The sequence below is a fragment of the Aphelocoma coerulescens genome, chromosome 5, assembly GCF_041296385.1.
Source record: "Aphelocoma coerulescens isolate FSJ_1873_10779 chromosome 5, UR_Acoe_1.0, whole genome shotgun sequence".
NCBI classification, from domain to species: Eukaryota; Metazoa; Chordata; class Aves; order Passeriformes; family Corvidae; genus Aphelocoma; species Aphelocoma coerulescens.
Window position 1 is genome coordinate 19,928,382 of NC_091019.1, and position 16,995 is coordinate 19,945,376.

At 50.4% G+C, this 16,995-nt stretch overlaps 1 protein-coding gene across 3 annotated transcripts in view; it reads right to left on the reverse strand.

Moving 5' to 3' along the window:
• The window catches only part of LSP1 (lymphocyte specific protein 1), a 48,515-nt gene that overhangs the window by 14,816 nt on the left and 16,704 nt on the right, over positions 1-16,995 (reverse strand). For all 3 annotated transcript variants that reach the window (XM_069016957.1, XM_069016959.1, XM_069016958.1), the window contains exons 2-5: positions 8,961-9,113; positions 6,696-6,785; positions 3,247-3,430; positions 2,149-2,280 (exon numbers count right to left, since the gene is read on the reverse strand). In XM_069016957.1, coding sequence (XP_068873058.1) covers positions 2,149-2,280; positions 3,247-3,430; positions 6,696-6,785; positions 8,961-9,113 — 559 coding nt within the window. The remainder of the gene's footprint in view (positions 1-2,148; positions 2,281-3,246; positions 3,431-6,695; positions 6,786-8,960; positions 9,114-16,995) is intronic.

Here is a 16,995-nt window from a genome sequence, read left to right on the forward strand (position 1 = left end):
CACTCTGCAGGGTCCCCCACCAGCAGCATGACAGCAGCCCATCAGCCAGCTCTGTCTGCCGGGCAGGCTGTCTGCCTGCTGTCAGCTCACTCCTTTGCTTGGTGCTGCAGGAGCTGCTGCTTGCCTCTGAGCCATGACTTCAGAGGCTGGGCTGACCACCTTGCTCATTGATGGGCAGGCTGGTACCTCACGGGGCACAGCACCAACCTGAAAGGGGAATCTGGTATATTTTTGCCTCAGCTTCTCAGCCACAAGTACATGTCAATAGGAAAAAGCCCTGCCAACCCTGCCAGGGAGATGGTGTGCAGGTGCAAATCACACAGAGGCACTTCTGAAAGGTCATAAATAAGCACCAGGTTAAACAGGGACTAGAAAAAGCTGTAAGTGGCAATGTATCTCAGCATGACAGTCTAGGTAGGAACAAACTTTCACTCTGCTATTTGGAGACTACCTCCCCCCACCCCTGGCATTTCCTTGCAGTGAGAATTGTGCACGTCCCTGGTCCTAAGCACTTTCTGAAGGTCAGAAGAAATTTTGCTCACTCAGCCAGCCTCAAAACTCAGGGCTCACAAGCAGCCTAGGACAAAACAGGACTGGTACAAGACTTCCCCCTTGCCTCCAAATACCCCTATTTCAGCCCTGAGGCCACACTGGCCCTCTGAGCCCCAAACAGCCCATCACCTTAAAACCCAACATCAGCCTGCCCCAAATGTGTACCCGGCCTCCACCAGCCACATCTGGCAGGGGAACACACCGCCAACTGCAGATGCTTTTGTCTTTCCACTACAAGCAGGGTTTCTGCTGAGCTTCCTGTGCCAAAACACCTTCTTGGTGGCCAGTGTGTTTAGTTCTCAGTGTTCACAGAGCCCGGCTAGCTGGGGTGTAAATATCATCCTCCCTTTGGAAAGATTCCAAGCCCAGATTTTTCCCAAACAGCTTTACATCCAGTTTAGTGTGCGGGTGAGCTCTGACATCACTGTTATGAAACAGAAAGACTGTATTTCTAAACCTTTCCCTGGGCTAATCCTAGCAGCAGCAGTTAAGCTGAGGTCAAGAAGCTATGTGTGTTTTGGGGTTGTAAAGACAGAAGTTTCAGCACATAAAAGTTGCTGAAAGCATTTTCTGCATTTTCCCACCAGTCCCACTTCAGGAATATGCTCTGGCTACCCCCACCACACTTTTCAAACCTGGCATTAGCACAGAGCCTGCATCCAAACCCATCCTGTCTCCTCTCTTTTAATTTGACTATAAAAAGGATTCTCCATTAAGAGTAAAAATCTGATGGCTGTAGATGATGAAACCTTCCTCTTGCCATCTACTTACCAATGCAAAAGGAAATACTCATACAATCATCCCCAGTCAGGAAATATTGAGTAAGCAGAAAATAGCACAAAACTAAATGCAAAAAAAAAAAAAAAAAGCAAAGATAGTACTAACAGCAGATTAACAGGCTACACAGACTCCTCACCATTTCCCTCACTGCTACAATCAAAAAGCTTAGGGTTTAAAAAGACAAAAAAACCCCCATTCAGTACAGAATCACTTATCCATATCTACTGTATTCAAGAGCACACACAGAACTGAGGATTTGTAGTAAATGCAACACAAGTCACAAGGTGCAGTTCAGGTGGCATTAGTAATGGAAGTTTCACAAGAGCATCAGTGCAGACAGACGTGATTGGGAAGGACACAATGCTTCAGAGATCAGGAATCCCCATTTGTTTAAACAACTTAAGTCATTCATTTTGTTCTCAGTAAGATAGGGAAATGCCACTGTTTCAGTGATTAGGTTTTTTTCCCTTTGGAAGGGAAATTTCATTAGGTTCTTGTGTAGTCTTTAACAAAATTCACAAGCTAAAAGCACAGGTATCTCAGTACTACAATACTCCCTGGAGTCATCACTGAACTTCGGAATTTTAGAGGGATTGCTACAGCCTCCAACAGCTCAAGAAGGCAAAGTAGGAGGAGAGGAGGTTGACAGCCATGAAAGACAAGGCAAGTGGCTCAAGCAGTTTGTCTCAGCTTGTAGCAGAAGGGATAATGGGATTGACACCCCACGTTGCTGTAAGCCCTGGATAATCTTTCCTCATCATTAGTAGGGTGTTGTGACTGTTGCCATGCATCCAGAGGGGCCCCAGGAACACAAACCTTTGTGGAGCACACTGCAGTGTGGTCAGAGCACAGCTCCTCCTCTTCCAGGCTGGCAACACTTGGGGCCTTCTGGCGTTTCTCTGGTGTTTCTTCTTCTTTCTTCCCATCATTTCTCCTTCTCTTCTTTTCCTGAGTCCAGAAAAAGAACAAGCCAGGAAGTGAGTTGGTCAAATTGCTTATTATGCAACAACAGTGATTTTTCCCGTCTCCCAGGCTTCCTGCTTTACACTAAATAAACACAAAAGCACAGAAACTGAGTTAACATTATCTAATTTGGAAACATTCAGGAAGAAGCTCATATGTCATTTGGAAGGGAGGGCAGAAATCAGAAATTCTGACGGTTCAAGATCCCCAAATGGTATGAAAAGGGGTCCTTGCATCAGTTACAAAGATCTCTTACTACAACTGAGACAGGAAAACACTGATTTCTCATTTAGAGGCCAAAAGGAGAGAGAGAGAAGCTGTCTTTAGAATAAAGGGTTGGAAACAGTAACACGCAGTTCAAATGCAAAAACCTTACCAGGCCCAGACAGTCAAAATCCATTTACAACAAATGATATTTGAAGCTTAGCTCCCTAACTTGCACACCACTTGAATTCCAGCTTTGTCTCTCTCTCTCTCCCCCCTTAACCAGGAATTATCAGAACAGAAAAAAAAACTCAGCTGGGAGCAATGCAAGGCTCAGAGATCTATCAAGACAAGGTGCTCCAAAGGTGTGATAAAGGCTGGGGAGAGAAAAACAAGCAGTATAATTCAGATTTGAGTTCTCCTGTAAAGCTACTCAGTGCCCACCAAGCCACGGAGAATTAACACTTTCCTCCTCAATATGGCAGGGACATGGTGAAGCCACCACAAACTCTGGGAGCAAACACACCACCCTCACAGATGGGCAGAGGCTGCCTGCAGTGACCGCGAGAAGGCACAGCACACAGGCAAGGGTGGCAGCAGCCCCAGGTTACACCATGAAAGCACATCTAATGTCTATGTAGGCTCAACTTCCAGCAGCAATGGTGAGTTAAGACGTGGGAGAGCAGCCTCCAGCATCAGCTCTCCCACCTATCCTCTGGAAAGAAGGTCAGCTCCTCCTGATCCCACCTCTTGCTCAGCTTGTTCCCCTTCCTCCTGCTCTTGGGCCTCTTCTTCCTCCTGGCACAGCCTCTCCTCCTCTCTAATAACCATGTTCTCCTCCGGGCTTTCTTGATCCAGCTGGATCTGCTCCAGTTTGACTTCAGCTTCCCTCACACCACTGTCCTCTTCTCCGTATGACTGTCTTGGAGACCTAGAGGTGGGGGGAGAGATCAAAGAAGAAAAACACATTTATGAGCCTACAGACATCATGAGGTACCTCAGACCTCTAGAAATCAAATTTTATCACTCCCTGAGCCTACAGCTTGCTGGGTATTCCACACCAGGGCTCATAGCCAGTTCTAGGCACCCAGTTGTAACAGCAGTCACACCTCACTCCCCCACTTCAAATGTCCAAGACCCAGCTCAACTAAGAGCTGTGGCAGAGCTGAAGGTATCTGCACATTACCAGCATCATGATGGGCAAGACCCACAGGAAAGCAGAGAAGAGCCCTCTGCTCAAACCCCTGGCAGAGAGGGCACTGCTACCATGGTGTGGTGCTGGCTCAATTCCCTGCCTGGTTACAGGTAAAATCCCAGGTGAACCAGCACATCCTGCAGTCCTGTGCACAAGCACAAATCTGATGCTGCCCCCACAGTTCCCAGCATCAATTCAACGTGGGGAACCAAACACAGCCCTTCTCTGCCTAAACTCATCCTCCTTGTTAACAGAGTCTCTTGCTGGAGGAGGATCCAACCAACAACACATGAACATGCTTCTCAGGCTGAAACAAAACTCTAGGGCAAGGCTGCAGAGCCACTCCCCTGGAATCTTTTCATGCACGAAGCACGGTGCTTCACAAGCAACCCTGTATTGACACCATATCCCAAGCCTCAGTTTTGCCCACTGGAAAAAATTACACTTCTACTCACATCACTTATCTCATAAGCCAGCAAAACAAAGGAGCTCCAAAGCAGATGGGGTCACCCCTTGGCTTAAGGGTTTAAAAAACCACAATGGGTTTGGTGCAAGAGAATTGCTCCAGGTCTCCGAGGCTGCAAGAGGAGACCCAGGAGTATGCTTATGCAATCAGCTTTGCAAAAGCAGAGCAGCCCATGCCTTTGGGCACTGGGACACTGGGAGTACAGAACCCAAGAACTCTCACTGGCTCACAGCCACACACCAAGCTGCTATTGCCATCTTACTTTCCCCAGCCAAAAGACAGCTCTCTCCTCCCACCCAGTTCTTAGAAAATTGCCTGGCTTGAGAGAGCAGGGCTAGAGAGCTGGCTAGCAGGCAGCTGCCAAAGGGCAAGGCTGGCTGACTCATTGCTCCTCCCTCAGCAGCCAGCACCAAAACACAAAAACAAGTTCCAACAAGACCTTTCCACCCACCTCTCTGCTGCTGGGAAGGCAGCTCACAGGTCAGCCACCATCCAGCCCTCCATATTGGCCACATGGGGAAAAAGATGATGCATATGCTGGCTCGCTTGACTTGTTTCTCATCATCCTCTCACAAGAGCAAACAGGCTCTGAAGGCCCAGAAAGCCAGCAGCTCTCCACCAGGATGCCAGAAGTACCTCCAGCTCAAGTGCAAGCTCATGTTAAAAATTAAGGCCAGCAAACACATTGCAGCCTATAGGATGCCTTTCGCAGCACAGCAATTTTGTATGGGACAGAGCTAGGCTGGCACAGCTTCACCTTCTTGCACACAGCTGACGGCATGGATCTCCCACCTCAAAGAGGAGAGCCAGAACCAAAAAGAAAACGTGCCTTAGCACCAAGGCCCTCAGGGGATGCAGGATCTGGTTTAGGTCCATCCAACAGAGAGCAGCTGTCTCCATTCACCCTTTCACAGCCACCACTTAAACCCCAGGCTTTGCTCCATCTTCAGTTAAGGAGAGAGTGGAGTTGGGAAATCCTGACCACAGCACAGGGCATTGCAGGCAGACACACAACCCACCTGTGCTCACACCACACTCCAAGCTCCTCCTTTGGATGAGACAGGTCCCCAAGGGCGAAGCTGCTGAAAGGACTTTATAGGGCACAACTTCCTGCTAGGAAGCAAGCCCAGCCTTTGCAAAAAGCCTGCCCCCAGCAAGCCCACAGTCTAAGCCCCTCCAGCTCCCTCTCCCAACCAGTCTCTAGCCAAATAACCTTTTAGCTACAGCTCCTGCTTTTAAAGCACCACCTCTCACTGATGGGCTTCACCTGCCACGAACACCTCCCCTGTTCAGCACCTTCCTCTCCAGCTACAGGATAAAGACAAGCATCACATAAAAACCCAGGGAGAAATACCTGGAGAGGATAATGTTAATTCCAACTAATTCTCTTTTGAAGGCCAAGGAGGGAATAGCAGTAGCCTTTCTTTCCAGAAAAGCTCTTTGTAAAGGGGGCTGGAATAAGAGGCAGCAAACTGAAAAACAGATGATTTCTAATTGCTCCCACAGATGTTATAATCATGTTATGCTGCTCCTTGGAGATGCTTAGGCAGTGCTTAAGGGGTCAGGGCTGCAAAGGTACAGCTTGCAGTGTGGTTTAGCCACAATGTTTGGAGAAAAGTAACAAAACTTTGAGCTCTTTTTATTTATTTAGCAGTAAATAATAATCTTAAGCATTTTTTTCAGTCATAGAATAGTTTGGGTTGGAAAGGACCTTTAAAGGTCATCTAGTCCAATCCCTCTGAAATAAGCAGGGACTTTTTCAATTAGATCAGGTTTCTCAGAGCCCTGTCCAACTTGACCTTGAATGTTTCCAGGGAAGGGACATCCACCACCTCTCTGTGCAAAGAATTCTTCAGGGTAAAGAAGAGGCTACAGCAAAAATTCCCTCCAAAATCAAGCTGCCAAGACAGCTGAGTCACAGAGTTCATGTGCAGGTAGATGGTGTCCAAGGGAAGTGGTTAAGGCAGGAGTTTGGTTTAGCTCAGCAAGGGAGGAGTGACGGGAGATGGGGACTAAACAGTTGGCACACAAGCACCTCTCAGGGCTCTTTGCTGCCTGTTCTTCCCTGCTCAAAGAGGAGTCAGGCACAAGGTGGGCTGGGGCCATAACACCCACTATGCTGACATGAGCCAGGAAGCAGCAATAACTTAGAACAGCTTTTTAGGCTGGCCTGGATTATGTTAGAGACCATTTCAGCCCCTGCAGCAGCTCAGGTGGCTTAAATCTGCTGTTGTCACTCCTCCAAACCCAGGCATCCTGGCAGGCTGCCATTGCTTGGAGCACAAAGCTCAATCCAAACATCCCCAAAGCTTGGGGCCATCCCTGGGCCATTCCTCCCTGCTAGCCCAAATGGCAGGCAGAGAGCATCTGTCCCACGGGTGCGGGGCCTGCTCTGCCCTGCTGATGCTCCAGCCTCTGGCCTCATTCTTACACGTGCTAGACTTGACCCGATTTGGTCACCCCTCCTCAGGGACGGTCCCTTTGCTGGGGATGTGGGTACCCCCCCTCCCCTTGGTTCATCTGTGTCCTACCCACCTCTGCTTGCGCTGCTCGAGCTTCTGGGACCAGTCACTGAACCCCTCATCTTCCTCCAGCTCCGAAGTCCCAGATGGCTTGAAGTCATAGCTGAAACACAGCAAGAAGGAAAATTGGCATGAGAGGCATGCAAAAAGGCCTAAACCTGGCCTGAAAGAGCCACAGCCTGACACAGTCCTTCTCTCCTTCCAGTTATTCCATTTATTATTCTTTGGGTGAGCTGCACTGTTGAAGACGGCCAAGGCCAAATCATTTCAGTATCTGTGGCTCTGGTCACAAATGTGTGCTCAGGCTAACAGGAAAGCTCCCAGGGAGCAAGGGAGACCAGCTGAATGCTGTTGGAAAACTGGTTGCTTCCCTGTGTCCCTCTGCAAACACAACCCCAGGAGAAGCATGAAGCTAGCACAGCCTCATCATCATCACGTCAGCTGATGTTGTCCATCCCTCTGGCTCCAAGCACACTCCTGTCTTTCCTGCAAACCCTCTGTTCTCCAGGCTATTTCTGGCTTTCTTTAGTGGGGGCAAGGGATAACAGGAGGTTCACTCTGTCCATTTGGAGCAAGGAAATGCAAGGGTGGGTTTGAATTAAGGGGAGTGACATGGATAGATCAGTCCCAGCAGGAGAAGAGAGAGGGGAAGGAGGAGGCGGTATTTACACAAGAGAGAATGAAGCTTTTCAGGAGATTAATAGCCAGGGCTGACCCTGGCTGCATGAGCAAGCCCAGGTGGCTGTCAGCAGCTCTAAACTAAACCAGGGAATGGCCAGAGAGGAAGAAATATCCTTCTGGTTGAGCTGGCCCAGCAAGCTTAGGCAGCATGGAGCAGGGACCAAAACCCTTAATTTTAGGAGTTGTTCTTGTCATAAGTACTCCAATTTAGGCAATGCTGATAGTCCTGTGGGGTCAGCAGGGTGGCTGTGCCCATGCCAGGAGGACTGAAGTCTGCAAGCTGGGTTACTGGGGCTGCTGCACACTGCTCTGGGCCTGAGGCTACTCAATGCACCTCCCAGCAAAGCAGAGACCAGAGATCTCATCTGCTGTTTTAAAGACCTTTCCAAATTATTTCCTAGCCCCCACGTGAAGGGGGGGTTGGAAAAGCTAATGGCCATTATTACTTTCCAGACCTTCTGTTTGCTTTTAGAGCAGACTGCAGAGGTTTTGTCTGTGGAATATCACCGTGTGTATTTCCACAAAAGATTGTGAACGTGTTTTGCAATGCTTTTATAATAAAAAAAAAGTCCTGAATAATTTTGGCTGTATCTTGAAAAAAAAAAAGATCTTTTAATGGAAAAAGAATAGGTTTTCATAAATAACTTTTGCTATTTTTCCAGTAAAATGAAGATGTTGCTTCTCTCTGACTATAATCCCAAATCCTGCCACCACTTTTCTATAGTGCTCAGTAGATTCAGAAATAAGTTGAACACATAAATAGTGGTAAGACTGAGGTCTTTGAGACAAGGATTTGGCAATTCAGAGTGCAGACTAGTTTTTGTGCAAGCCCCAGTGCTGCACAGCATCTGGGCTGCTGAACCATGGACATGGGGAGGCTGCAATAGGATGTGGCGTGGGATCCTGGGGATGTCATCCTATCCCTTCTCCAGATGTTTCCTCTTTGACAGCACATAGCTCAGCATCTCCATAAATGCCTCCTGAGCTATTTCCATTTAGGACCTGCCCCATTAAAGCACAATTTTAACCCCTGGAGCTGTGAACTGCACCAGCTCAGGGGCTGCTTCATGCTTCCCAGTGCCAGGGCAGCATCCTCTGAGGGAGAAGTGGGAAGCCCAGCCAGGACAGGTGATTGCTTGCACCGTGATCTGCCTGGGGTTTTGCATCACATCCTCAGGCACATCTGTCTTTGCATGTATCAGGAAACTCCATTATTTTCATGTAGGATGACTCCCAAGTTGAAATTTTACCAGGCACTGAACCCACTGGCAGTGGGGACTCTCTGCCAGAGCCCAGCCTGTCCCAAGCTGTCCCAGTGTAAACTCTCAGGGCAGTAAAACCCCCAGCCTCCAGCCAAGAGAAAGATCAAAGCAGGACTTCTGGGGTTTTCTGCCCCAACAAGAAAGCACACTATTTGCTAGTGTGCGCTACATCCCCCAGCCCAAACCTATTAGAGAACTTCCCCATCTTCCCCAAACCACCCCAAACAACAGCGACACACACTCAGTGGCTGCAGGAGGGGTTTGCTGCAAATGCCAAGTGCTGCAAATTTGCTGAAAGTGTGTTGCTGAAGGACTTATCCACGGCTATTTCTTACTGGTTCTCCTGTGCCAGAGCCGCGCTCTCCAAGCAGGAGACGGTGCCGTTCAAGCCCTCTTCTGCCTGGGACCGCAGCTGCTTCTCCCGCTCCCGCCGCCGCCGCTCTCTTGCCGCCTCCTCCTCATCTTCCACGCTCCACTGCGCTGTCAGCCTGCCAAGCCAGAGGGAAAACCCATCTTTAATGCCATCAGGCAGTCCTGTGAAAGCTGGTAACAATCCTCTGAGGTGTCCGGGCTCCCCCCAGCAAGCAGGAACCTTCTGTAGAGGAGTGCTCCCACCGTGAGCAGTGATCCTCAAAGCGGCATCCTCACCTCCATCCACACAGCTCCGCAGTGGGACTGACCAATGGGCAAGGATAAGGTGGGACATAGGGACTGGGAGAGGACTGCAGGAGAGCCTCCAAGTCTCTAGAAGGAAGACGTGGTACATACCCCCTTCCTCCCAGACCAGCCACCTTCCTGTGGGCTGAAGCCCAGTGGAAAGCAGCATTCCCTGCAAAAATGACTTTGCAACCCAGGAAGGGTTTGTAAATGGTCCTGCAATGCTACAAGATTTCTGAAGGGTTTGTAAAGGGTCTTGCAGTGCTGCAAGGTACCTAACACCCACATCTCAAGCTCTGGCCCAAGGAAGGCAGGATCTGTACCCTGGGGGTGAGCTTCCTCGGGCAGTTGAGCTGCTCCTGCCTGACCAGGAGCCAAGGAAACAGTGGCAGAGGGCAGCACCTATGTCCTGCTCTGCCCTGCCTGGCTTCCTTCCATCCCTGCAGAGAAGAAAAACCTGCCCTGGCTTCTCCCAGACATCTCAACTGCTGGATAATCATGCCTCTGTCAGCAGAACAGCCTCTTGCATCCCCAAGGAAGTGATAAGGCGGATGCCGCATTCCTTCTCTGGTGATAACACCAGTCCAGTCGCTCCCCACGTGGGATCAGCTCCTGTGGCACTGGTGGCACCAGCTCAGATTGAGGCAGAAGGGGGCACACCATGGGGTGGCCACCACTCACCCAAAGGGCCTGTGATGGCAGCTGGAGCTGGGCAGGTCTGACTTGCGGTACCCAGGGCTGATGCTGGGGCAGATGCTTCCTCACTCCACTCGCCCCTGGCTCAGCCAGGTCCAAAACAGACCTCAAAGGCTGCTTCCCCAGGCCTTTTCAAGCCTATTTACAGAAATGTCTTTCAGAAAAGTGCACACATGGGAGCTGGGGAGTTGCTCTCCCACCAGCAGCAGGATCCAGCCCAACCTGCATTTCCCCCCACCAGGCATGCCCTGAGAACTGCAGTCCTCTTAGGATGAACCTGCCCAATGGGAGATACAGTGCAACATCACTCAGACTGGAACAAAGAGCCTGTGGAAAGGGAAATGGGGAAAAAACCCAAACAGAAATGCCTTAGCTGAGACTTATTTCAGCTCATTTTGAGTGAACAAGGGGCAAGTTTCAGCTGGCCCCAGGAGTGCCACTCTGCCAGCCTGCTCGGCTTTGCCCACAGTCTGGACTGTGAACCACGTGAGAGGGCCTCACTTCACCATGAGTCTCATCATAAAGCTCTTTTCTTTTGAGGTTCAGGACAGATATGCCCCTCTCCCAGCAATGGGGGGGAAAAAGCCCATTGGGATTAATTGATGAAAAATGTAGCCTTTCCAGGGAAGGTTCACTCAGAGCCTATTTTACTCTGCAGTGCCAACAGGACTGCTGAGCTTAGCCCCAGTAGCATCCCTTTGCACAGTGGTCCCACCATCACCCTGTCAGGAAGCTGGGGATGAGCCCAAATCACTGCCCTCCCAAACTCCCACCTGCCCCAAGGCAGCAAAGCCAGGTTGTGAGACCAAAGAGGGAAGGTCACCCATCCCTACTGTGCCCACAGGGGAGCAGGGAACAAAGCAGACCCCAGGACTAGCCCAAGAGAATGCTCCACTGCTCTGTAGTTATTGCCTGCCTTATTTTGGGTAGGGTCTTCTTGCAAGCACCAAATTCAGCTCTTCCCCTTTTTACGCCCTCATCGCCCCTGGCCACCTTGGTCTCCATGAGGAACAAAGCAGACCCAGACCACAGCCTGGGCTCCCCTCCTCCCTTCCCTACTCATCCCACACTCCTATTTATTATTTTTCCTCAGGTTCCCATAGAAACCCTTGTCTGTGGACCTGGCAGGAAGCCACCATGTTGTTGTTTTTTTTTTTTAATATATAAATGAAGTCATTCATTAAACTCTGCCATGATCTCCCTCCCTTGTGCGACAGCCCCAGATAGTCTCCAATTCAGAAAGGCTCTTAACCCCCTCTTGCCCATATCACCCCAGTTACAAGAATCAAAGTCCACATTTAAGCCAGAACAACTTAGATTTCGATTAGAATCTTTCACCCCCTCCTCCAGTTCCTTGGGAAGCTGCTGCAGAGGCGGTGCTGCACCAACAGCCCCAGCTTGGCCAGGGCGCTCTAGTGAGCCTGGAGGGGGGGGTCCCTTCTGAACCACATGAGCTTTCCACACTGTGAGAGCAACACTGGTTGGCAGCCCTCTCCCTTTCCCAGTTGGATGTGACTAACTCTCTCCCCATGACCTCACCGGCTCGCTATTCTGTCCCTGCATCCTCCGAACAGGCTGAGGACAGAGCCGGGGGCGACCGTTTTGGGGAGAAGGATTTTTCTGCAAAAGCAGAGAAATAACTTTCCCAGCTCCTTTTGCCACAGAGCAATCCAGCTTTGTCACAGAGCAATTCCAGCTTCCAGGTCACCCGCTGCTGTGCTGGGATGTGGCTCAAACACTCTGAGCATCCTGGGGGGGCTGCAATGCTGGGAACACCATGCCTCCGCTCAGCAATAAGGGCTGCAGATAAAGCCCCCACAGATTCAAAAATACCAGCACCCTCCAGCAAACAGCTAAACCCAGTTTATTTTCAGATTCTGAGCTCTCTGTCATGCTCAAACAGGCTGGTAGGGGAGCGAGGTTTAATAAGGGATGCGCTGGGGTTCAATAATCACTATGACAAGCAGAGAAAAAAGGACGATTACTTTTTGACTGACCTAGCGGCACAAATATTTGTCTTTCGTGAAAAACAAACAAAACAAAATGAAGCAAAAAAACACAAGCAAATGAGAAACTAAGCCTTGCCAAAGTCCTTGTGTTTGGGTCAGCTACAGGGGTTTGTTGGACCCCAGACAAAATGTGCCATTTCAATTTGGACAAGCACAAGTGTGAGCAGGGGGTCAGCTGTTAAATTGCCTTTCGAAGCAAAAAGGTGGAAAGATTTAATTTCCAAATGGTTCCATTTACTAAAACGGGGCCATGGTCTCCCATTTGCTCTAATTGTTCACAACCACATTCAGTAACTCCACATGCTCAGCCCACAGTGCTATTTCACAACCATCTTTCCCAATTCTAGAAATAATTACCCAGTGCTTCAGGATCAGGCTGATCCCACGTATCCTCACCTCCAGCCAGCATTGTCCCAGGCTGGTCCCAGGCTGGGGATATTTGGGGAAGAAGCAGACTCATAGCTGCCTGTGGGACCAAGAGTTCTCAACTTCATTTCACCCATCACAGGACAGGGAAATGGAAAGCAAGACTCGAAGCTTGAGGAGCTGCAAGATGAGCTACAGCGTGCTACGCTCCTGCATCCAGACATGTGGCTTTATAAAATCCCTCTACAGAGGGATTTTTATGCAATGTGAAAGGAAATTCACTCCCTTACACAAACTTTAGTGGGACTGGAGAAGGGAGGAGAAAAGGTAGAGAGACCTCAGTGGCCCCAGCAGCCCAGAGCTGTGGCAAGACTTGCTCCAGCAGGAGCTCATCACAGGGCTGGGTCATTTCTCTTACACGGTCCCTACATCTCTGCCAACACCTTTTGGAGGTCCTGGTTGAGCCAAAAACACTTTGTGGAAGGGGCTTCTCTCTTCCTGAGGACATCCTGCAGGTGTAATGATGAGCTGAAAGCACCTTGGTTCAGCTGTGCCCACAGACACTGCCTGCCAAGCATTTGGGATGCTTGGACTTCTGCTCTGACTGGGGCCAGCTGCCTGTTTCAGATCCAGCTCTTGACCTCACCTCCCTCCGGACCCCCAGCCAAGGGAGGGGTTTTATTTCTGTGTGCACTACAAAACACCTCTTCCTGCAGAACAGCAACACAGGCACCCACACTCTGCCTGCCCTGCTCCACATGGCCACAAACACCCGCTCCAGACAAGCCAGCATGGCTGGGAAGGTCACGTTTCCTTTGGGCAATTCCTCACCGGCACTTGAGGAGATTTTAATATTCAGGCAAGGGAAATTTCTGGCACCAGATGAACTGTGTTTAAGGGAAACTCTGCAGACTTGAGGAGTCTTTTGCATGGTTGATGGCTCAAAGGAAGCTTTGCTGGCCCAAACCCAACCTTCAGCACTAAAGCTAATTCCAGAAAGGAAAATCAAATGCCTCCCAGAGGCTTTGGGCTTCACAGACCTGCACCAGAAAAACTCAGGAACCCTCTACCAGCACACTGGACGTTCCTGGCTCCTGAGCTCACCGGGGTATCAGGCCAGGAGTGTGGTGGCTTTGGTTGCTGCCTCTTTTGGGTAGGTTGCCCCCGCAAAGCCAGGATACAAGAGGTTTTGGGAACAGGATTTAGGAGGAGCCATGTGAAACCCCAGGAGACACATTGCCACACCACCTGTGAAAAACCCAGCGTTCACCACAGCTGGAAATACCCCCTGGAAGCCATGGGGCTGCATGAATTAGAGAAGAACTGGGAAGGGCAGCCCTGCCTCCACTGGCAGCCATCCCATTGCTGCTCTCTTGAGGTCTGGGGAAAGGGAAATGCCAGAACCCAATGCAAGGGACCTTCCCGTTCCATGGAACCCACTGCAGCCTGCATTGCCCTGTCACAGCGCCAGATACACCATCAGTGCAGTATACGGCCTAGGACTGTCAACAAGTTCATCTGCTGCCGAGCAGAGCTGCCAGGCTTTATTTCATATTGCATTTATCACACATTTATAAAGGGCCCTGACTGCTGGCAGGAGACATGCAGCTCACCCTGCCACACGGAGGGGAAGACGACACCCTCAGAAGGCTACAACTCCCTCACCCACTTGACCTTCTGCCAAAAAATTAATCACGTATTAATTTAATGCATATAATGGCTCTGTGTGACTGAGTCGAGTACGCTGAAATACGCAGATAATGCCTCCACTCATGCCATTCAGGACCACTGGTGTCAGGCCACCACCGAAGTCATGGGCTTCCATGGCTTAGGAGTAACGTGGCTGGATAGCAAAGATTACAGCAGGGTCATCATCCCACTGAATAAGGAAGAGCGTGTGGATAGCAGTATGATACAGGGAGACTGGGAAAAGACATAAAATCAAGAATTATTATGTCACAGCCGGAAGTTTATTTCAGCCTTGCCTCAGGAGAGTTATTCTAGCTCTGAAACAGCAGCATGTCAGTCAAAGGCAGCCAGAGATACTCCACAAGCCTCTCCCTCCCATACATTCATGTAATTCCTCAGCTGCATTGCTCTGTTCAGAGTCCAGGCTACAGAGTTTGAACAAGAAGGGGGGCAGGGGGAGAGGAAAAAATGCATCTGTGTGCTTCACCCTCAGCCTTTTTCTCATACCAAGCTTCCCCACCCCACACGTAGCTGTGCAGTTTCAGCCACATCTCCCCGTTTCTCCCATAAATCATGGGTCACCTTCAGGATGGGAACAGCAGGGTAGAGCTGCTTCACACCCAGGAGTGGCCGTAGAGCCCATCCCCACCTCCCACTGGAACTGGGGGTGTGGAAAGGCAGCACGTATGGGGTGGTAAGGACACACCAAGGCATCTGAACAGAGTATGATACAGCCCAAACTTTCATCAAGCAGAAACAGACGGAAAGCCACATTCAGCATGGCAGAGACCTATCTCCCTTTTAGAAATAAAAGCAACTCTTCTTTTTTTCAACAGATCTTGGATTTCCTCCGCAAAAGCACGTCCCGTTTCTGCCCAGAGAAGGATGTGCAGATGTGCAGCCATGCACCACAAGTGCCACATGTAAGACTCTGTCTAGTTTAGCCTTCATTAAATCCCCTGCAACGATTGACCTGTCACTGTGGCATGACAGGCAGAGAAAGCCCCAAGATGGTAATTTACTGCTTCCACAAGCAAAACAAGACACACTTGAGAAAGCTGGTGGCAAATGGCAGGAGCAGAGCCTGGAGGAGGGATGCAGGCAGGGCTGGTCCTTCATCATGAGCTGCGTGTGTCCCCTCCTGTCACTCCCAGGGCAGTGGCTCCAATAAGGTACATGGAATGCCCCATGCTTCCGGACACCATACGTGATGCACAACCACTCAGAGAGGCATGAGGCAACCAGTGGGAACAACTGTTTCTTTTTATTATTGATTTTAATCTAAGCAGACAGAATCCAAACGAACTCCTTCCAAGATGATGAATTGCACCCTCAGGACCATGGGTCCTTAGCACACAGATAGGCTGGTACAATAAGGTATTAACATCACCGGTCAGGAATTTGGCAGGGGGGAGGAAAGGGCTGGAGCCCGAGCCCTCCCAGCACTCCACTGCATTCGGTAGGTGTGAGAAATCAGTGCTGTGTACAGCCTCAAACCATGGCTCTTTCTCACGGTGTCTCCATCTCAACCCTAAGGTTCAAGGAATTGGAGGGTTTTTTCTCAAGGGCAGGAAGTCTGGGCTCTGTTTTTGCAAGGGTGAAGCATGTCAGAGAAGAAAATAGACTTGTCAAAGAGACGCAGATTGCCTTACCCAGCTTTTGTGTTTTATTTTTCTCTTCTTTCAGCGGCAAGCAAGCCTCCACAGCCTCTCTGCCTTGGCTACAGTCAGCCAGCATCCTTCTTGACACACCCGTGCTGGAAAAGAAGTCTGAGCCTAGAAAGGTGAGCAATCACCTTACCCCTGCTTCAAGCTGGGATTAAGAGCAAGATTTGTATCAGCGTGGTGCTTCTTACAGCACAGCTGGCTTGGCCTTCACTTGGCAGCCCCTGGGGCGAGGCGGTCCCCCCAGCAGCAGCAGGGGGTTTGCTGTCCGAGGAGGCAGCGGGGAGGCCGTGAGAACGCGCTGCTCCACTCCCTGGGAGCGCTGAGGCTCTCTGCGTTTATGGCCACCGCTGACGAGCTGTGCTGCAGCAGGAATCAGAGTCAGCAGCGAGCCCTCGGTCCCTGCTGCGCTAAGGCACAGCGTCTTCATCAGGAAAAAGAGTCTTTGCCCCAAGATACTGATCCCACAACCCTGTGTTTGAGGGCCTGGCACCCAAGCTTCTTGCTGTGCAACAGAGGCACTTGGCTGCCCCAGTTGCCCTTTGCCCTCCACGGAGCTGAGGGATGGTGCTGCTACTCTTTCATGCCTGTTTGATGCTCCATCAAAAGAGTTAGAAATGGAAGGAGAAGGAGAAAAATTAATCTGGAAGCTGAAAATTAGTTTTTAGACACCATCCCAGCTGCAAAGTCTCAGGCCTCAGCTTCTCCATCCAGTGCCCCTTCTAGCAGAACCATGCTCAGATACACATGGTGGTCCTTCTCCACACCATCAGAGGATGCCGATAACCTGTGGCTGCAGCCCTCAAAGGCCCACTACAGCTTCCCAAAATTTCCATGGGCTCAAAGTTCAGGCCCTGAACATCCAATTGCTTGAGAGCAGGTAAAATTCTGAGTCAGACCAGGCTAAAGGCAAACAAAACCCATGCGCTGGTTTCTGGGAAAGGTCACTGGTAGGTGGAGTTCTGACAAAACAAACCCCAGGGCTGGAAAAATCTGGGAATGGATCCACAGAGTACTCAGAGGGGACAGATGAGATGCTTCAGCTGGAGAGATAGGATGAGCTGCTATCCTTGGACTGAAAGCTGAGAGTGGGCACCCCACAAGGCACCCAGGGAGGGACACCACACCCTGGCTTAGCCCATCAGCCCAGCTGGGCTGCAAATCCCCAGGTTCCTCCTGGCTTGCAAAATACGGTGGCATCATTCTGCAAGCAGCTGGCACCACAGAAGCCACCCTGGGATGTGGAAATCCCCCAGGCATGCCATCAGACTGGCCCAAAGGGCTCTCCT